The 16149-nt window shown below is 41.0% G+C and overlaps 2 protein-coding genes across 2 annotated transcripts in view; both read right to left on the bottom strand.

Annotated features, from left to right (window-relative positions):
• The window catches only part of Srp72 (signal recognition particle 72), a 45377-nt gene extending 43473 nt beyond the window's left edge, over positions 1–1904 (bottom strand). The window contains exons 1-4 of the mRNA XM_075677260.1: positions 1690–1904; positions 1178–1295; positions 940–1060; positions 781–846 (exon numbers count right to left, since the gene is read on the bottom strand). Of these exons, the coding sequence (XP_075533375.1) occupies positions 781–846; positions 940–1060; positions 1178–1295; positions 1690–1795 (411 nt within the window). The 5' untranslated portion in view covers positions 1796–1904. The remainder of the gene's footprint in view (positions 1–780; positions 847–939; positions 1061–1177; positions 1296–1689) is intronic.
• Positions 1905–6304: 4400 nt separating this feature from the next.
• Positions 6305–16149, bottom strand: part of LOC142566127 (U3 small nucleolar RNA-associated protein 4 homolog) — a 65438-nt gene continuing 55593 nt past the window's right edge. Inside the window, exons 14-17 of the mRNA XM_075676928.1 lie at positions 12040–12135; positions 8435–8614; positions 7502–7552; positions 6305–6478 (exon numbers count right to left, since the gene is read on the bottom strand). Coding sequence (XP_075533043.1) covers positions 6368–6478; positions 7502–7552; positions 8435–8614; positions 12040–12135 — 438 coding nt within the window. The 3' untranslated portion in view covers positions 6305–6367. The remainder of the gene's footprint in view (positions 6479–7501; positions 7553–8434; positions 8615–12039; positions 12136–16149) is intronic.

Below are 16149 nucleotides of genomic sequence, written 5' to 3'. Positions count from 1 at the left end.
CAAGAAAAGATTCATTGCTGCCCTCCTAGTGCCAGACCACTAGGCGAACCATTAGGCAGTATGTGTAGACTATGTCTACACATACTGCACACATGCAGCATGCACACATACATGCACACACAACAGTAAAGGGGGAATATTGGGGATAGAATGCATTTCTTTTGAAAGCTTGTCCCCCTTAGCAGACACCTTTTGTGGGATACATGTGACCTTTATTGACAATTATTTACCTTTCGCCGCAGCACACAAGCAGCAGTCAACTTGGAAGAGCACAAACTGACAAGCGTCACATAGTACTTCTTGTGACAAGCGTCACAAGAAGTCACAAAATCATAGTGACTTCTTCAACAACTCTGCAGTTGCAGTTTTCAATTGTTTGTTTCTATAAACTTGCTCAAAACAAGTGCCCCTCAGGAGACTGGTGTCCTCTCTCACCATCAAGAACAATTCCAACGGAGGGTTTAAAGACTGACAAGCAAGCCATATTTGTGAACAGAATAAAATTTTCAGAAGAAATCATAGAACTAGTCCACATTCGTAAGCATTATGAAAAATTAAGGAGAGTTGGCAAGTACGCACATACTCTAGTTTGTTATCCACAGCACCTAATTATAAGTGGGCCAGGATTTTAGAAGAGACGGCTCACATAACCTTCTCGAACAAAATTCTGATGACAACCAAGCAATGTTATATTTAGTGCTGAAACCTCACATCCTTCTTAGAAATTGAGAAAGCTCCTCTCACTACTTAAATTGAGCAGGTACATATTAAACAACTAACCTCCGAGTTCTTGATGAGGTCCTTGTAGACATCAAAGCATTCCTGGTAGTTTTCAAGCCTATATAGCTGTAATAAGTGAAAGCAACAGTTTCTTATAGACACAACTTCACAACTGGTATTATGGTTAAGGTACTGCAGGTGTTTTTAAACGCCACATACCACTTGTGCTTTCAACTCCTTAACTCTAAAGCTCTGCGTAGTGATGCTACTCAACAAGTTCCACGCCTCCTTGGTGTCATTCAATCGGTATAAACAATATGCCTTCTCAAAAGCCACGTCCCTGTTGCAAAAGAAACAGAACAAATTAGTGCACACAACCATATTTATCTGTGTTTTATATGTTACATACACTAGACTAAATCTCGCAACGAGTCAGCTACGACAGTTGCATACACACCCGATGTTTTTGGAGTTCTTATTGATGACGTCGATTGCATCCTTGAAGTTTCCTAATTGTATTAGGCACACCACCTTGCACTGTAACGCTTTTTCTTCCGTCGGAAACTCATGCAATACTGAAACAGAACAGAAACCGGTTAAGTGCTGCACGCGAATGTCAAAACAACGTAACACGCTTAACAGAGTGCATCGCTCAACTGACAGCAGTTTATTCACTTTGAACGAAGACAGTCAATGTTTTATACTTTGTCTGCAACAAGCAATAATCGGTATTGAGCAATGTAAACGAGTACGCACTGTTTAGTAGGTAATGGTATGCAAGGGGGTCGCCATATGGGCTCGACGAATAACGGTGATCACGAGTGGATTTCACCAAAGTTAACAACATAAACACAAAGTTAACGTTAAGAGAAGCGCACAACACCTACGAATTCCTCGCTCTAAGTGGTAAAAACAGCGAGGCAGAACACGACATGAGTGCGCACAAAGATCATGTGAAGACGTACTTACTTTTGTCACAAACCTTAAGGGCTCGGTCGTACTCTCCGCTCTTCCCGCAACGGCTAAGCTCAAGGTAAAACCCAGACAGAGCAGCCGACGTGTTTGTTTGAGCCATGTTTCAGGCAGAAAAGAAAAAAAAAACACGCGGCACAAACTTTACCAACTTCTGCCAGCTTCGTTTGCCTCGCTGCCTCCAGCGATGGACAGCAGCTATGTGGCCCGCCGATGACGGCGCCTCCTGGGTGCATAGTGAATCCTGGGTGCATTTCGTGAATCGTGGCGTCGATGTCAAAAATAAAAAAAACACTCTTAAGGTAACCGAAAACTAACTCAAATGCCTTATAAAGTACTGAATAAAGTTAAACTGCTGTGTGATTACACCGTCTTTAAATAAAACGCATAGCAGACGCTTTTGTCCCGCCAGTTAAAAAAAAAAAAGAAATTCCTTTCAGCCATTTAAATATCGCAGATATATAGATTTCGTTTTGCAACCAGTTTCGCTGATCAGTTTAGTTGATATTTCTTTCTGCTTCATTGCTCTAAAAAACATACGCCGGGCACGCTGATAACACCGGTTCCCAATCATTTCGTTTCCTACTTGTCCGAAATTCATTAGCACTTGAAAACTGGTTGCCAGAAACTCCGGTACACTAGCTTTGGCGCAAGATCGAATTACTGAAAATTCCGAACAGTTTCGTGCCTTTTAGATGTTGCTGTTGCAGGGGCTAGAGCGTACCCTACTGAGGCGAAGTGCTGCAAAGCGCAGAGCTGTGCTTGCATGTGCGTGTTGTATCCCTTTTCGACACGTTGACACACTGCGAATTATACTACAAGCGTTGTGAATTATACTGTATTTGTACGAGGTTTCCGTATGGAAGCCGAAACCTCTGGAACTCGACACCTTTCTGGTCGTGTCCTTGTTTACGACAGTAATTATACTTGATTGACTTCTATAAAATGCGCTAAAACTTAATCCTGGGCATGCCCTAGTTTCGAATATCTCACTCGACCCATAAATGAAGGGGCTAATTGAGTTCCACAAAAAGTTTTGTGGCAGGATACTTTCCATAGGAAAAAAAAAAAGATTAAAAAGCGCACCAGTAAGCAAGGAGAACATGTGTCAGTAAAATTCTCGGTCATGAGAGCTAGCAAAACAGTGAATTTAGACAATGCAAACATTATGAAGATCATTGAGTTACATTTCTACATACTCTTTCTTTCCAAACACCATTAATGACTGGAATGACTTGCCTTTGTATATGTATCAGCATTGTTTACTTTCTGCACCAGCATGCATTACCGTATAGTTGCAGCATTTTGTTGTATTAGCATTGTTTGACTTCTTGTGACACAGTATTGTATTCTGTCTACCATGCACGGACTTCATGTCCACAGTATGTATTAAATAAATAAAAATATCATGCAAGCTGCTCGTAACAGGAACCCATGCAGCTACGCTTCACTAATTTAGTGCCACAGACTTCTGCATTAGCTCTACGTAATAACAGCCACTCACCTTTGCACGCCATTTAATTCTGAACACATTACTTGTTTATTCAGCACTGTGAAATAAACTAACCAAAAATTTCGGATTATTCATGGGTGTTTAATGCGTAAAGAAATGTGCACAATATGCCTAACCCTCAATATATGTGTAAGCACTGTAAAAAAACAATGTATCGTACCCGTAGCACACACAGCCATTTTAGGAAACTTGCACATGCAATGTGTCCCCCCCCCCCCCCCCAAAAAACCCAGCAAACTACCATACAAGTTTCAGCAAGCACCCAGACACTTCTTTCTCGCTTGCTTGAAGTATAATAACTAGAGGTGGGTGAATGTCAACTTCTTTAAATATGAAATATGAATAGTAAGTATCAAATATCTAATAAAATATGGAATAGCGAAACACTGATGCAGAAATTTACAGCAGGAATATTTACTTCCATATAATTAGGTACCATGCTGCATCGACTAGTGAAAAAAAGACGGTAACTATCAAGGACAATTAGAATCAGTTTGAAACAAGGTTACCAAGTGTCATTAAAAAACAAACTGCAAGAATAGCCTCTCAACATTCTTAATGCCTGGTTTCAAACGTCTCCCAGAATAATGGCTGGTGGATAACTAGCATCACCAAACACCAAACAAAAACACCAAACACCAAACACCAAACAAAAAGTTGCAAAAAAAAAAAAGCTGCTGAAGGACTTGTGTGCTGTAGATGCATGAATTACGGCCTGTTGCAAGGAAAACATCACTGGTTGTAGTGTAAAAAAACTGCCGTACGAACATAAACACTAATGACAGAATACAAGCAAGCTTCACATCATGTATACGCTTCAGCCTAAAAACGAAAGGAAAGTTTGCATTACACCCACTTTCTTTCTGCATAGCTTCAAAAGCTTTTGTGGTCATCTTACTTCTAGTAATTAGCATACTTTTTTAGCAGAAAGAGAACAGTAACCAGACAAACTGCTGGCTTTTGCAAAATATTTAGTTAGTTTCGAGATTCGAAAGTACCAAATAGTTTATTTTCAAATATGAATGCAGCACATTAGTGCAATCTTAAATTCGTATTCAAATCTTTGAATATTCACCCACCCCTAATAATAACCGAATTTGCAGCAAATGTCTAATTCAGATCTGCCAGTCTTAAAACTCAAAATAAACTTGGGATACTACCGTTGGAGCCAAGAAATACTAAAATTCAATAAAATTTCTAAACATTCTTGTATCACTCAAGATGTTGGCTTTACTAAAAATTTTGCAGACTGTTCTGTAGGCTGTGGGTGTCCGGTATTTCACAGGGTGCACCTGAACTCCACAAGGCGCACTCTGATTGGGCACTCATCTCTGCAATCACAGCAGTAATGTTCCATGCCATCGAAAAACAGAAACGTTAATGAAGTTTTTCGTCCAGTACCAGTAACATCAGCCAAAGGTTTTGTTGCCATTATACATTAGCCATAGCATTTCCTACAATACGTAATTATTGCATGAAGCTCTATAACATGAGCTCTATAAGCAAGTGGTGCTGCTTTGTGTAGGTCGTCCAAATAATCAAGCACATCAGAAATATAAGGCTCTGAAAATAATTCTGCAACTGCATATGTATTTTTAGAAATGAGCTTTGCCATAAGCTGGACACAAATGAAAATTCAAAGAAATGATTGATGTTATGACAATTGAAAAGAAGCTATAAAAAATACATTAAATTCTGGGGTTTTGCGAGTGAAAAGCAGGATATTATTATAAGGTACATCTAGTAGAATATTCTGCATTAATTTCGACCACCTGGTGTACCGTAACATGCATCAAATGCATGGTTTAAGGGTGTTTTTGCCATTTGCCCCCATCGAAATGCGCCCGCAGTGGCTGCATTTCGATCCCACACCTTCGGGCTTAGCAGCGCAACACCAAAGCCACTACGGTGGGTATGGCATATTATGGTAAAAACAAAATCTAGAAGGTAGGCTAATTAGAAGTGTGTTAAGAAGCACACTTTATTAAGCACAGATTCTTTCTTTACTGTTCGAGGTTTCCAGGTTAATGTTAGCATGCACACCTGCTAGCCAAAATATAATCAAATTATTTGAAATTCTGGCACACAAGCAAACTGATGAGTGCATGGGAAAGTTCTCATGCAAAGTTTGGAGTGCAGTCCTCAATTTCAAGTTACAATCATAAAAATTGGCGTCGTCACAGAATCCCTGGCATATATATACTTTCACTAGTAGCCATCAAAGAGGATATAGAAATTGACTTACCTAGTAACCACAATGTAAAAGAGCACTAACGGCAATATACAAGCATAATGCCACAAATCTAATTTTTCATTGGTTTCAGTGACTGCTGGCTGCTTTGGTAGTTGCTCGACTCGTTTCCTCTTTCTCCGCAAGCTTTTAGAGAGAATCTCGACTCTCTTCAAGAATTAATGCGTAATTAAACAAACAGTAACTTATTAACAATTCGTATCAGCAAACTGTGCTAAGTGATAACTAAAATCAGCGATTTGGTCCTCTCACACAACCTTAATGTCTTCCTATTTGTTTCCCATAGTTTGAGCCTAACTTTAAAAATAGGTGGTACATATTAGAAAAATGAGGCCAACAGCATACCATACGGTTTGTAGTCATCTCGAGTTAGTTTTTCTAAGCGTCATTATTTTGTTAATTAGTTCACTTATATATTCACTTTAGAGCATAAGCTGTAAACATTAAGTTCTAGAGCATGCTAAAGAACAACCAATGAAGTTGCTCTATGACAATATCTCTTACATGGTTCTTTCAGCCTTTAAAGAAGCCCATTAAAAAGTATTTCAAAAATAAAAAGCATTCACTGCGCGCCTGTGTATCTCTTATCATGTAGAGGACCAAGGCAGATTTCCATCTTCATCACAAGTTCACAACTATGATGCTGACATGGCTGTCTGGTTTATGCTGGACACTGTGGCCAATGGTTTATTTGGAAACCATACTGCAATCCAAATGTGTGCGTGTATGCACACGCACGCACACATTATGTTGCTGTCTTGCAATGCACACATTTACTAAGCAAGAACAATCACACAACACATCTTTCAATGAAGGGCCATTTGCAAGCTAAAGCTACAAGCCACAAGTTATCTTGCATAGCTTCTTTATTTACATTAACAATGTTCCAACAAATAATCTTCATATGTTGCTCAAGTGCCGTATTTCTTCTTCCACAGCGGTGGTGGCAAGCCTACAAGCTGTTCTGGAGGCACTTCTACAACCAGCATCTCATCTTGTACCTGATCAAACAGTGTCAGCCACTGAAAAAAAAAAGATTTTAATCATAAACAATGCAAGTAAGAGACAATTATCAAAGCACAGACCACAAATCTTGGGGGTAAAGAGCTTTTTAACCAGAGGTTAATGACACTACAGTAAACGAGCCATTTTTCAGACATGCCCAATAATTCGGAGGCCTTCGCAGCACCACCACACACTTCATAGAGCCAATGCATTAGGACGTCTGAAACTTTGAACACAGAAACTCTTTGCTGTCTGATTTTTGGGGCCTTTCGCCATGACCACAAGCCTGAAATGGCAATAATCGCAGCCACTATTGCTGCCATTTTGATTATCTCACAGCATCACAGCATCTCATGCTGCACGCCGATCAGCTAGCGTTCCCATAGCCGCCGCGGCAACACTATGCCTAGCTGCTCCAACGTTCCTGCTGTTCAGTGCTTTTTTTTTTCTTTTTTTTTTTTTACTGAAAGAATTTGCTATTGTCAGCAAAGACAGCGAATTCGCCTTTGTTGTCCTCACCGATGGCTTCGAAGTGTGGAATGTATGGCAAGGGTCAAGCATTGCAAAATGCCGGTTCCCAAAAGTCAGCTTTGCCGCAATACAGCGGTGTTAAGCGTTCCAGCATACACACTGTATTGCGGTGAAACATACCAAGAGCAGAAAGGGGCCGCTGTTATGGGACAGAGTATTAATTAGACATGCGTGCACCCGCCATCTTCTGTCACAGTACGAGCACTGATAGGCCTAATGAATGTGCAGGAGGGCTTCATAGCTATGTCGGAGGTACCTACGGCAATTTCAGTCCTTGGGGGCAGTAAAAGGCATGCATTAATTTTTTCGGACGTTACTTGTATATGTGAAAGTGACACATAAGTAGTGCTGTTACACCAGTAAATTAACAGAAGGGTGGCTAATGTTTCCTTTCACTGGGCCTTTAAGTTTATTCTGCTATAATGAGCTACTTACTCATAAAATAGAGAAATAGGCAATATTAATTTTTCAAGGTTCAAGAAAATAAATTTTTTGCAAGCTTCACATACCTGGAACTTTTTCTTTCGCACAGCATTACTTCTGATGCCTTTTCTGAGAGCCTGTGGTTTATAAAAATAGAAATAAAGCTTTAATACATAACAGGACAGACCAGCCAATCTAGTATGTACCTTAACACAACTGCTTAGAAACACGAGTCAGAAGAACAAAGGACAGTTACTTTTACAGACTACTTGTACTAATTTGGCAGTAGTAATTGCAACTCATAATTTTACAATCAAATAGGTAAATTTAATTTTAATAAAATGATAAAAGTTCATCATTTTATCTTTAGATTTCAAATGTCAGGTTGAACAAGAAAAGATTGGTGTCAGGTGCACATTAGCTATGCCAAACAAAGAAACAAAATTGCTGCTGAAGTTTATGAAGCAAGACAGCAAGGCATCTTCTGCACCAAGTAGTGCCACTGTTGCATAAATCTGTGCACACAATTACCAATCGATCTCTAAAACGAAAATGAGTTTTCACCTTGTGGTGCAATGCCCTGGCTGTTAATGCTAAAAAACAGTGGTGTTGAAAATTGGTAGCAATGGCCATCCCCACTTTGCACAAGAGTAACTGCTACACTCCCCATCTTCCAGATTTCCAAAGCCCTGCTAAGGCAACATATGGTCTATGAAATTTTCAAGGTTTTTCGTGCAGAACCTATTTATACCAGTGAGAGTTACTGCAACAATGACAAACTAGCTTGATGAAATTTCAAAGGCACCTTTTAATTTGATCTTGAAAGAAGTCAAACTAGTTCTGCATAACCCAAGCCCGGACCATCTGAGGTCTTGCCAAGGTCAAGCGAAATAAACTACACTTTCTTCGTCACACACACAAAGGCAGGTATAATGGTTATGCAGACTTCAGAAATGAAGGCTCTTCAGTTTCGGCACACAGAACGAAAAGTTGTAATCTCAATGCTGGTGATACATTACCTTTGCCTTATCAACAATAAGCAGCTCCTGGTCACTGTAGGCAAAGAAAATGTCTGCATTCCTGGAGTCGAATGCAATGCCTGTCAATGGTTTTGTTGTTTCTAATGTCAGCCCACCGTGTTGATATGCAACTTGACACCACTGGTTTGATGATTCACTGTCAACATCATATTCTACAACCTAAAATATAATAAAATGAAGTGGAAAAGTTTCAGCCCAGTGCTAAAAGTATAATCAAAACATTCTGAGAGTAAAACAATCGGACATAAACCCCAACAAATACAAACAGCATAATTCACCTTATACTCAGTTGTCAGGCATTTCTCAAACACTGAACAGGCAATTAATACAATGAGCAGCCAATACAATGGCTCTTAAAGGACATAAAAAGCAGACAGTCAAGTGTAGGCATACTATTAAAAAAATATGACAAGTATGAAATCCCTAATTCCACAATACCATGGCTGGCAAATATATTGTAATCTGCTTGTATAATGTTATCACGAATAATAATGTGCAGCTTATACAGTTGAACGCACTTATAATGATACCGGTTTTAACAATATATCGGAAATAACAATGAGCAGCCAATGCACTGTCAACTTTTGTAAGTGTCCTTCGGTAAAATAGAACCGCTTACTTCAATGCTCTCATGCTCCGTTACTGGTTATAGCAATGAGATCTGGACACTGCGCGTGTGTGCTGAAAGGAAAAAGAATCTGAAATCCTTAGGAAAAAAAGAAGGAAAAGAAAAATGCGAGCCACTTCAACACATCTCCCTTTATGCCACACACCCTGCACAGCACACCCGTTTGTCCCCTATGCTTTCTTTGTACAACTCAGTTATAACAATCATTGTTTATAACAATGGGATTTTCTTAGCACTTAAATATTGTTATAAGTCGGTCTGACTATAGTACTTATAGCGTACAGCATTATGTCAACGTTCAAGATCACATTATGGAGTTTAACATCCCCAAACTACACAGTGAAACGTTTATATGGGACACTATAGTGGGGGGTGCTTCAGTTTAACCTTTTAACTGTTTTGGATCAGCGCAATGACTTTCTCCTCTTGATAACAAGACGAGGAAGGTGAACACAGCACTGATCACTCAGCAGACGAAGGAAAAAGCATGCGAGCATGCAGAGGGAAGCAGCAGCGGAGTGGGGCCCAGTCCGGCCTCGGCACCTCCGTTGCTTCGGTGGCAGTAGATGGCAGAGGTAATTAACGCTATCCAGCAAGCTGGTGGGGAAACAAATCCGCTTCCCTCCAGCCCTTCCGCCCAACTACGCTCCCCTCATCCTCCCTCTCAACTCCCTCATAACTCCCTCATCTTCGACGGTCTCCACGCGCCCGCTTTTGCGCTGCAGCCGCCAGCCCTGCCAGCCCTGCCAGCCCTGCCAGCCCAGCCAGTCCAGCCCCGCCTTAGCCCGCTCCTTGAAGTCTGTTTTCTGCCGTTATCGGGAAGCGAGCGTTGGCCGGCGTGGGCAGTTTTGTGGTCCTCGCTCACTGTGTGCTTGCACGCTGCGATATTTCAAGACTCACACCGTTCATGCATCATGCTATTGTGCACAAATATTTCAAGAACAAGCCTTTCTTTTAATTTGAACAAATTTTCAGGCCCCTTCGACTTTGAATTATTGAGATTCGAGTGTACTGTAGTATACGGGGATCATCACTGCATAGTACAATCAAACTGCATGCGCTTGCCTCTTGATGGTGATGACTGGACACTGCACGCTATACCTTCAGTTATACACTCTGCTGTTTGAATTTATTTTAACGCTGATGGCACATGGTCAGAGATTTGCTCCTCCCAAATTGCTAATGGGATCAACCAGCCATGAAGAGTGGATGATAAGCCTGCCATAGAATCGAGCAGAAGGTATTGCTACAAAATAGCAGCCCTGGCACTCTTTGACATGCACTTTCAAGGGCCCTTCGCCAGGTCTGGCCATTTTGAGCTGACAAGTGCAGAGCATACAATGTGCAATAATGATCGTGTCTGCAAAGTATTACATCGCTACGTGTCACGGCAAGATCTAAAATTTTAAACCGAACGCTATTTGCCCTTCTCCTCGCGGTCACCGTGCTCCAAGCCGGAGGGTGACGTACACATGCTAGTGTGTCTACGTACACGTGTTTGTACTGTGACGTCGCTTGTGGTGACACGGGACGCCGAGAATTATTCAAGGCAACATCTGTTATTGGTGTAATATGTTGCTTGAACAGACAAATTAAAGCTTAGAGAACTAATAAAACACACGAACTGAATGTGTGCGTGTATTTGTTTTACTTCGCACCGCAACTAGAGAGATGTACTTTCATTTCGTCTGCTTGTTCCCACGCCGTGCAGTCGCGCGTGCAGACATCAAAACTATGTCATTTTCTACAGTGTTTCAGCATGCAATCATGCTCTGCGATCCACTTGAGTCTGCCTCAGTATTCGTGTAGCACTCGCTAATCCACTAGTCAGGTGTCTTCATCCACAGCACGCAAAATTGTGCGCTGGACGAAACAAGACGATCACAACAGCTCGTGCGTGATGCCGTCAGCGGAAGTGCACCGCACCACAAAAAAGCAAGGAGAAAAAAAAAATGAAGGCAAGGCCTGTGACGTATGCGGCACACAATCCTCGAGGTCTGATATGGGAGAACACAAGGAAGGAATTTCACTTGCGGAGGCCAGACGGGGCAAGTGGAGAGAGCGTCTATGTTTGCAGTAAAGCTCACCTCCTGAAATCATTGGTTCACGGCACTAAAATATTTCTATCGTGGTTATTAATGAGCCAATCTGAAAAATTTTTGCAGCAGAACGCTCACTAGAAGACATGTAACAGCTTCCAGCACATAACCGAAGTTTGCTGTGTGGCCTGGAGAGAGGCCCTATAATCTAAGTAAATCAGCCCTTTTGCATTCCACCCCTCGGAATGCAGCCGCTGCAGTTGGGAATGCAGCCTTAAAATTTGTTCCTAGTGGATATGCCTTGCCAACTAACCGGCTACAATTAGTAAATTGCAATATGCGCTAAAAAGTAATTAAACAGTTAATAAGTGAAGTTACGTCAATTTGTTGACTGTGTTTCAATTTTTCATGCAAGTAATGTCTGCCTCTTTGAATATTCTAGCTCAAAGAATTAAATTATGCTATCTGGCACAAGCAATTTTTTAAAATTCTATATAACTTAAAAATGATCACCCCATATGAATTCTGGTCCACAAACACCATAATAAGTTATCTGCACTCTATCAGAACACATTCCTTTGCAGTCAACAATCCTTTCAGCCACTCTAAAGAAAAGCATTACAAAAAACTACATGCACGTTTTTTAGGCAACCTATAAAACTACTGCAGTTACCATTGCCTAGAAAACATGATCCTGTAATAATATAGCTAAATGAGAGTCTTCTCGAGGGTAGCTTGTTTCCTTAACCTTTACACATTGCACTACATTCCAAGCAAAGCCTTCCATCTGCTTGGAGCACGAGCAACAATACTTTACCAACAGAAAAGTTTGTCTGTCAAGTGAATTCGGAAGCTCAGAATTAAGGCTCTCAAAAGCATGGCAAACAATCACATTCAAAAGGAAAACATCTACACACCTGGTTGTTGCTGTAAATGACCAATAGGTCGCCAGACTTTGGGTTGAACCTCATAGCTGTAGGCAGGCATGGAGCTTCAGGAAGATTGCAAAGAACCTAAAGAGACAAGTGGGGCACTATATGAATGAAAGTACATGTTTTTAGGAAGTCTTCAACCAGACAGCTCAAAAGCAGTACAAACTCTCAGTTTTAAAGGTTGTACATCTCTCTCACTCTGTCTATGTGAGGCATCTATAAATTAATTATAATGAATTTAAGATTCTGAACCCTTCATTCAGGATTTCTGTAAAATCACAGTGATGACACCACTAGACACTTAAATCAACATTAGCTGTTTATTTAAGTGCAATGAGATATGAAACATGGAATTATGTAAACAATTTCAAACAACCTTCCTATTTTGTCTATGTTTTCTTGCAGACTTTCTTCCTTGAGGGACCTTTATGGCTGCACACTCAGCAGGCCACTGTTGTCAATGCCTCTCCAGAAAAAGCACACCAATTTGAATCAGAAGATTACCAAATTCAACCACTGGTTTACTGTGGCACTGGTAGCATTGCATGGCACTTAAAGGGCCAAGGTGTTCTTTCTTTTTGGAAGCAGCCACATGACACTCAATGTTATCGTAGAAAACACTGCTTGTACCGGCTTTGGCAATGATGCAGCAACTTTTTCATGGCAGTGAACGTAGAATTAATTTGCCCTGCCACAGTTAAGCAAGTAAGCAAGCAATTGTAGGTAGTCAAGTAGCAAGCTTTGTGGCAGCAAATGATGGCACAATGACCTAGGAGCCAGCTCCCTCCTTGTATGTAATTCAAACCTCATGTTTTGAGGGGATGAAACAAATCACTGTTTAACTCGGCTACCACTGCTGCTGTGAATGCTGTGGATGCACTTTAACAACTCAATGCTTGAATAGACAGATGCAGTGGCTGTGACTGCTGCAGACCTCAGCACCAAATGCACTGTCATCTGGACTTCTAACTACGTCAATGCTTTCAGCAGGTAGTCAAAACTGTGACTTTTCATTCCACAACAGATTCTTAAAAAAACTTGTCTATCATGCACCTTTCAGTACTATGGAAAATATGAGCTCATCTATTCCCAGGTCAGTGAAATGCAGAAAATAATGAGGAATAGAAAAATGAAAGTGGACAAAACGATAACATGTCGCCGGTGGGCTTCCTTGATTTCATGATCTGGCGGCCTAAATGCCAGATAGCATTGGAGGCTTATTAGCCACTCTCCTGCTCTTCTAAGTGCCTGCTCTCATAAGTTTATGTGTTACGTGATACTATCAGGCAAAAAAGGTTCGTATACATCCCCCCCGCCATGACCCTTAGGGGTGCTGGCTAACACTCTGAGGGCTTTCATTTATCCTTTTCCTTGTTATTTTCTACATTTAAATTTCAGCTACTATGCTTTCCTTGGCTTCACTGCCTGTTGGCTTTATATGGTTGTGGCTAACAAAAATTGAGCCCCTACGTTTTCTTTCTTCTCATTCAAGGCTTCTTTCTGGATTTCTCATATTGTTCTGGTACCAATGGTTTCTGAAGGAATTTTCTTGTTCATTTGTTTGTTTAACCAAAAGCCAAATTTTTTGTTCAAATTGCAATTTTTCCCCCTTTTTCATGGCCCGAAAATTTCCCTTCATATTTCTGTTTATATTATATGCAGAATTTTACAGTATCAACAGCAAATTGGAAAATTTGAGCAGGTTGAAGCAAGGTGATAACGCGCTGGAAAGCCTGAGTTCTCTGCAGTAAAGGAATGAAAGTGACCCAAGGGCAAAACTCCTCAATGATTCAGTTCTAAATTTAACAAAAAAGAGGGAACAGGAAAATCACAGAAATCACAGACATTACTAATGAGCACTTTCATGCCTATTAAGATATTCAGGAAAAAGATAGAAAAAAAAAACATGTGAGAAGTGAAGGCCAGGTCTTACTGCCTGACTGAACAACAGGGCTAATGCACATTGGGGTGACGAGTACAGAAGTCAGGATCCAGGCGGATTGCGGATGCACATCACATAATCCAAAAAGCATAAGCTTATATATATATATATATATATATATATATATATATATATATATATATATATATATATATATATATATATATATACGTCCTCTTTAATTAGTTATAGCTTGCCAAAGCTGGGGTTTCAAGCCCATTTAAGGCATATGGCTACATATGTAGTACAGTCCACGCCCGTTGCAACATATCCGCACACAACATACTTTCATATATAACAGACTATTTCTCTCAGTTTGGTCTGCCTATATTATCAGTAAAAAATTCCACTTTTAATGGACCCGACTATAACAGACTATGAGCTACAACAGACAAATCTTCGGACAAATATTATATAGATGGTGAAAATACAATGTATTTTGCTGCAGTGATGAATGCGTGCAGGAGTGTGCGGCACGCAACTACAGTCGGGTGCAACTTTTGAAAAAAGGGGTGTTTACTCCTCCAAGGCGGATGCAGACGAGCCTCCACCAATGGGCGCGCTTCAAACTGGACCGCATCCCATCAGTCGTGTGCGTCTGCCCCACGTCAGAGTGAATTCCCGAACTGTTCGTGGTGGTCTACCATGGCGGAAATGTTATTGCGAGCTTATGATGCACCATTTGTGCCGCTGGCATTTATTCTGAGCGGTGATCAAGCGACGAAAGGTTGCAGCGAGCATCGCTGCTGCTACGCTACGCGAACTGGTGAGACTGCAGGCTTGCAAAAAATGAAGAAAGAAAAAAAAAGACATGAAAAGGAATTTAAAAAAAGAAAAACTATCACATTCTTGAAATTAAGTTTGTGAAAACACAAGGCCAAGAAAATATAACTCTTATGTTATATAAAACCAAGAGTATTCATTTAAAACAATGGATGAAGCATTTTTGTATCTTTCCTGCCTCAATCACCTTCTCCCCCCAGGTTTGTAATGGTTTCGATAAATGCATTGTTGTTTGCTTCTTTTAAGCACTTGTTCCATAGCAACTTATTTTAAGCTCGGAAAACGAGTAGCAAATGTGCCGTGTACATGTAAACCAGCGCAAAAGCCATGCAGAGCTGCTCTTTCTTCTTTTGTCCATTGCAATGAAGCTCAAAAGTAGACGACACGCAGCATTGTAGAAGGCACAGGGTTATTTTTCTCACGTGATTCGGCACGTGCTGTAGCATTCCAATCACGAGAGCTCTACCAAATGAGTCATCAAAATACAAAAGTCTTTATTTATACCGAGATTTACGCGTTTTAGAAGCACGGTTTTTTGAGCAGGACTATTTTTGTAGCAGAGGCAATCGGCTGTTGCGCTTCGGTCATCTGGGTGGGGCCTTCCTTTTTTTCTGAAGTTGTACCCGACTATATTTCCAGTTGCTTGGAGAATTTGTGAAAATGCACTTTTGCTTACTAAATGAATACACTAGCAGCAAGTTTCCTGCAACAGTGTACTGCCGCGTAACGCCCTGCAGGTGGAAAGTTTTTTGCAAACTACGCAAGTGGATCACTGCCAACCACTGTTGTTGGCTCAGTGCTGGGCAAATGCCGAGGAGCTTCAAAGCAAAGCAGTAGTGTAGCAGTAGCATACTGTACAGCGCTTAAATACAACCACCAACAATCACAAAATGCACCGTTTTGAGAATGCTTTATTTCTCATCACATCAGTTCACACAAAAAAGAAGATATGCTGCTATACGTGGCGTGCAGACTGCGAGGCACATGATGTTGTCAAGCCGTTTTGCATGCAGTGCAGCGGCGGCCAGACGCAGGCTCAGAGTTGAACTTGCCTTGTACTGCGACTCTCGTTTATGCTACAGGTTGGACAGTGGTCATCACTTGTTGCAGAAGATAAATTTAAGACATCAGCTTATACTAACGGCCACTGTTTTGTGTGAAGCACAAACTGTAGCCAATGTACTTGTCATTGGCGGTGGCAATGCGTTCAGGTCTGGTGACTGGCACAGCAGAGCTGGCCGGCCAGCTCCCCGCGGTTGTGCCAGCCATTAAACTTGATGTTGTGTTGGTGTATATATGCTATAGGCAATAGGGAAACTGGCATTTGTCAGCAACCAGCATCCAGAAAATGATGCACAGGAAGACATCAT

The sequence above is a fragment of the Dermacentor variabilis genome, unplaced genomic scaffold, assembly GCF_050947875.1.
Source record: "Dermacentor variabilis isolate Ectoservices unplaced genomic scaffold, ASM5094787v1 scaffold_12, whole genome shotgun sequence".
In the NCBI taxonomy this organism is placed as follows: Eukaryota; Metazoa; Arthropoda; class Arachnida; order Ixodida; family Ixodidae; genus Dermacentor; species Dermacentor variabilis.
This window is presented reverse-complemented; position numbering and strand designations above follow the sequence as displayed.